The sequence below is a fragment of the Cebus imitator genome, unplaced genomic scaffold (genome assembly GCF_001604975.1).
Source record: "Cebus imitator isolate Cc_AM_T3 unplaced genomic scaffold, Cebus_imitator-1.0 Scaffold147, whole genome shotgun sequence".
NCBI classification, from domain to species: domain Eukaryota; kingdom Metazoa; phylum Chordata; class Mammalia; order Primates; family Cebidae; genus Cebus; species Cebus imitator.
The window spans coordinates 2,676,082-2,681,294 of NW_016107462.1; the positions used below are offsets into that span (position 1 = coordinate 2,676,082).

General features: G+C 40.2%; 1 protein-coding gene across 7 annotated transcripts in view; it reads right to left on the reverse strand.

Annotated features, from left to right (window-relative positions):
• Window positions 1–5,213, reverse strand: part of EOGT (EGF domain specific O-linked N-acetylglucosamine transferase) — a 41,145-nt gene that overhangs the window by 27,946 nt on the left and 7,986 nt on the right. For all 7 annotated transcript variants that reach the window (XM_037743565.1, XM_017542771.2, XM_017542769.2 and 4 more), the window contains 2 exons: window positions 3,511–3,605; window positions 2,749–2,853 (listed from right to left, as the gene is read on the reverse strand). In XM_037743565.1, coding sequence (XP_037599493.1) covers window positions 2,749–2,853; window positions 3,511–3,605 — 200 coding nt within the window. The remainder of the gene's footprint in view (window positions 1–2,748; window positions 2,854–3,510; window positions 3,606–5,213) is intronic.

Consider the following 5,213-nt stretch of genomic DNA (forward strand, 5'->3'; position numbering starts at 1 on the left):
AAAAAAAAAAAAAAAAAAAAAATTCAGTCTTGTGTGCCAAATAGATTGGGAACTGGCCAAAGAAGACATTTATATATTGGGTTGGCTAAATAACCTACCAGAAAAGTAAGAAGACTCAAAAGATTTCCCTGTGAGGCTCAAAAAGAACAATAAGCCAGAGAAACTCTTGACAGACTTCTTGGATTCTGAGAAAGACAGCATTCCAAGAATCATCCGGCGCCTCAGAAAGACAGCAGAGACAGCTAAGTGTCCCAGAACAAAGGAAATTTACCTCTTGGAAAACATCTCTGGAAGCCACATAGCACAATTTTCTTCCAAACAAAAGAAGACAATCCCAAGCATGTGACAACTGTGAGATATTTAGAGTTAACATAAAGATCATCTCTAACTCTTCTTTAAGATCATACTTCATGTAAAACAAATATCAAAGAGATCCTTTTAAAACACAAGGCCAAAAGAGTGTGGTGGTTTCAAACATGGGTCTACAAACTCTTTAATACCTCTCCCTTCAAAAGGAGGAAGTTAATTCCCTCCCTTTAAGAGTGGGCTGGACCTAGTGACTCACTCTTAATGGGCAGAGTACAGCAGAACTGATGGCAGGTCACTTTTGGGATTAAGCTATACAAGTACAGTGGCTTCCATCTCAGAGCATCTCAGAGTACTCCCTCAGATGATGTGCTCCTGGGAAAGCCAGCAGCCATGCTGTGAGCAGCAGTAGGGAGGCCCATATGGTTAACACTGAAGTCCCTGGCCAAGAGGAGCCGAAGCTTACAACAACCTGAGTAAGTATAGCAGCAGATTCCCCAGGCCCAGGTTTGGTCTAGAATTGGCTACAGCCCTGGGCAACTCAGCTGAGCTGCTCCCAAGCCCTGACCCTCAGAAGTAGTGTGAGATAATACATGTTTGTATTTTAAGCTGCCAAATTTTAGAGTGATTTGTTATACAACAATAGGTAATAAATACAAGTATACATTAGGGTACACTTTGGAATAACCTGTCATACAACAATAAGTAACTAATACAATTATGCCCTAGGAAACTACCATGTGGAATCAAATACCAAAACGTACCAGGAATCAAAAAGCCCACTTGTATGTAGAAACTGCCTCCTGTAAAAGTGTGCTAAGTCACACGAGAGACTGCATTGCAGACTACAAAATGCCAGACAAATGTGCAGCAGATTATTATTCTGAATGATCTGCAGCCAGGCAGTGAGGCCTCTTTAAATATAAATAAATAGTTTGCTCAGCAAGTTTTTTTGTTTTTTTGTTTTTGAGACAGCTCTGCTTTGTCACCCAGGCCACAGTACAGTGGCGCAATCATAGTTCACTGCAGCCTTGACCTCCTAAGCTTAAGCAATCCTCCTGCCTCAGCCTCCCAAGTAGCTAGGATTACAGGGGCATGCCACCTCACTTAGCTAATTTATTTTTTATGTTTTATTTTTAGAGATGAGGTCTTGCCATATTGCCCAGGCAGGTCTTGAACTCCTGGGCTCAAGTAACACTTCTGCCTTGACCTCCCAAAGTGCTGAGATTTTAGGCATGAGCTGCCATTCCTAGCCTTGGCATGGATGTCTGACCTTAAAAATTAACATTATGTAAGAAACCTGTGTGACTAGACAGGAGTAGCAGGAGCGTTTCTTTAGGATGATGGAACAATTCTGTATCCTGATTGTGGTGTGGTTATATGCACCTACACATGTGATAAAATTTTAATGAGTGCAGGCAATCACGGGACAAACCTGCACAAGTTTAGTTAATGCTACTGTACCAATGTCAATGTCATGGCTGTGATCATTTTGCCATGGTTATATGAAATATTATCATTACAGGAAGCTCAGGGAATTAGACAATTTACAAGTTCTCCTTGTACTTTGATATGGTTTAGCTGTGTCCCAACCCAAATTTCATCTTGAATTATAGCTCCCATAATCCCCATGTGTCATGAGACGGACCCAGTGGGAGGTAAGTGAATCATGGGGGTGGAATTTTCCTGTGCTGTTCTCTAGATCTGATGGTTTCATAAAGGGCAGTTCCCACTGCACATGCTCTCTTGCCTGCTGCCATGTAAAACATGCCTTTTTTCCTCCTTTGCCTTCTACCAAGATTGTGAGGCCTCCCCAGCCATGTGAAACTGTGAGTCCATTAAACCTCTTTCCTTTATAAATTACTAACTCTTGGGTATATCCTTAGAGCAGAGTGAAAACGAATACATACTTTTTTTAAGCTTCTATGAGTCTAAAATTATTATAAAATAATTTTTTTTTAATTCAAAAAGCTAACCAATGATGTTAAAAGTCAGAGTAGCATTTACCTTTGGAGAGGAGGATGGGGGTATGGCCTGGGAGGGAGCCTGATGTGGTGATGATGTTCTATTTTTGGACCTGGGTAAAAGTTACATGGGTGGGTTCACTTTTTTACAATCCAAACCGTACCTTTTTCTGTATGCTTGTTACATATTTTAATATATGTGTACTATTTTTTAAATGTGTACCCCAAAACACACGCAATAATTGCGAGTTAGTAAAAACAAATTTTTGAGCTGATATTTTTCTTTCATTAGCAAACAGTATTATATTTACCATCATAAAAACATATTTAATTTAGATGCAACTGTCACTTCCCAGAAGCTCATGCCAAATTATATACAAATGAAGAAACATTTTCCATTTGAGAGTCCCATTAGTATCTCCAAGTGACAAAAATAAAGGCAAATATTTCTGAAACAGATATGTTAAAAATATCTTACCATGACTGCAAAGGGCTTTTGCGCTGATCTTCAGACATCAACGTATGGATGTCAAGTTTACAGTGCCCTCCAATTTCACCACTCTGGAAAAAGTCCTCCTTAAATCTGGTGTATAACAAAACATTAAGTTGAGTTCAGAAAACTTCTTCATGACCCAAGCACACAGGTTGTAACTAAAGTGGATTACCAGTTTCCAAACTCAATTTTTAAAAAGAATTTAACTATTGATAATAGAAAATTTCAAAGGTATATGAAAGTAACCGAATCATATCAGGAACCTAATATACCCACAACCCAACTTTGCAATACAATCAACTGGTAGCCTGAGTCATCTATCCCTCAGCCATTCCTCAACCCCTCTGCTATATTGTCAAAAACAAATTCAAGATATATCCCTTCTGCCAGGCTTGGTGGCTCACACCCATAATCCCAGCACTTTGGAAGGCTGAGGTAGAAGGATCACCTGAGCTCAAGAGTTTGAGACCAGCCTGGACAACATTAAGAGACCCCATCTCTTCAAAAATTAAAAAATTAGCTAAGCCTGGTGGTGTACTTCAGTAGTCCCAGCTACTTGAGAAGCTCAAGTGGGAGCATCACTTAGGTTTGGGAGCCCACAGCTGCAGTGAGCCATGATTATACCACTGCACTCCAGCCTGGGCAACAGAGCGAGACCCTGTCTCAGAAAAAAAAAAAAAAAAAAATCCCTGGATCTGAAAATATTTCAGAATTTCTATTAGATGTTAACTTTAACCACTTAAATACCTGTCATGATTTCTCTTGATGTTTCTTAAATCAAGGTAAAGATTGGTTGCTCTGCAGTACTGAAGATAACGGGAACACACTAGACTTGAGTCACTCTGAAGTAAGGTTGAGCAAAAGAAAAAAATAACTCCGATTATTAACACAGCAAGAACTCGCCCAGACTTGCTAGACATGTTGACAGCATGCACACCCTCAGGTTCAAACCACATGATGTGGTAAGGAAAGCTCTCCAAAGACTGCATCTGCTGAAGGATAGTTTCTCCTTCCCGGCAGACCCTGGTCAAGCATACTTCTGCCAGCTTCCCACTTTTAAGTTACTACAGAGAACTCCCAAATGCTCTGTCGCCTCAAATTTTAAAGCCAAGAGCTGTATGTGTGGCTCAGTTCAGTCCCCTTTAAAAAAAAAAAAAAAAAAGCACCTAGAACCAGTATTACTACCCCCACAGCTATGTCAAAAAGCAGTTTCCAAAAGCACGCCAAAAGAAACAAGGAAGAATGCACACATAAGAGACATTAAAGGCAGAGAGGGAAGTTTGCCAGTTTTAATAAGGGTACTTTCTGCAAACCGTAAAGCTTGTGGGAGCCTCTGTCTCAACAGCAACATGAGGGCAATATTTCCAAAGCAACTGAAGAAAGGAGTTTAGGAGTCAGCTGCCAGAGCCTGATTCTACTTCAACCAATCTGGGTTGTGCTGAGAGCTTCAAAAACTTTTATCTGCTCTGGGTTTTATTTATAGACTTAAATAACATTTTAATCATTTTTCCCAAAACTCCGAATGAACACGAAGCCTGCAGGGCGTTTTGGAGTCTGTAATTGGTAAAAGATTGCAATGGACTAAATGTTTGTGTCTCTGCCAAATTCTTACGTTGAAATCCTAATCCCCAGGGTGATGATATTAGGAGGTGTAGGGTAGCCAGGAATTTGAGACATTAGGAGGCTGGGCTTTGAGGAGGTAATTAGGTTATAAGGGTAGAGCTTGCATGAATGATATTAATGCCCTTAAAAAAGGGACTCCTGGGAACTCTCTTGCCCTCTTTTTTCCATGTGAGGAGATAATGAGAAGTCAGCAGTCTGCAACCTAGAAGAGGTTCCTCACTGGAACCAACACACTAGTACCCTATTCTCAGACTTCCAACCTCCAGAACAGTGAGAAATCCATTTCTATTGTTTATAAGCCACCCGCTCAATGGTATTTTGTTATAACAGCCCAAATAACTAAGACAGGGATCATACTCTGCTTACACAAAACAAATCAAGGTAAATCTTAGCCAAAAGAACATTCTACAAGCCACCTTGAAAGAGCCATGCAAAATGGGGTTGTAATTCTTCTCTTGCCCTTTCCACGTAAACAGCTAGACTCTAGCCAAGTGTGCAAGACAGAACAGAACTTCGTTAAAGACACCCTGCAGTCATGCAGCTTAATGGAATGCCTCACATCCTCAGGCCTCATTCACCTGGCTAGCATGCTCAAAGCTCTATTATGTGACACCCTCCTAGCACTATAAAGCATATACTCAGTTTTTGAATGTGAGTAAATTTTAAATTTTTTAGTTTCCCAATGTGGTTGGAGATCGGAGACCCCTGAGATGTCAGAGACTCAGGGTTCATGATCATTGAGTTAAAGAATACTGTACCTTAATCCTAAGTGCTTACAACCCCATCAACCTTTTTTTTTTTTTTTTTTTTTTAGACGGAGTTTCGCT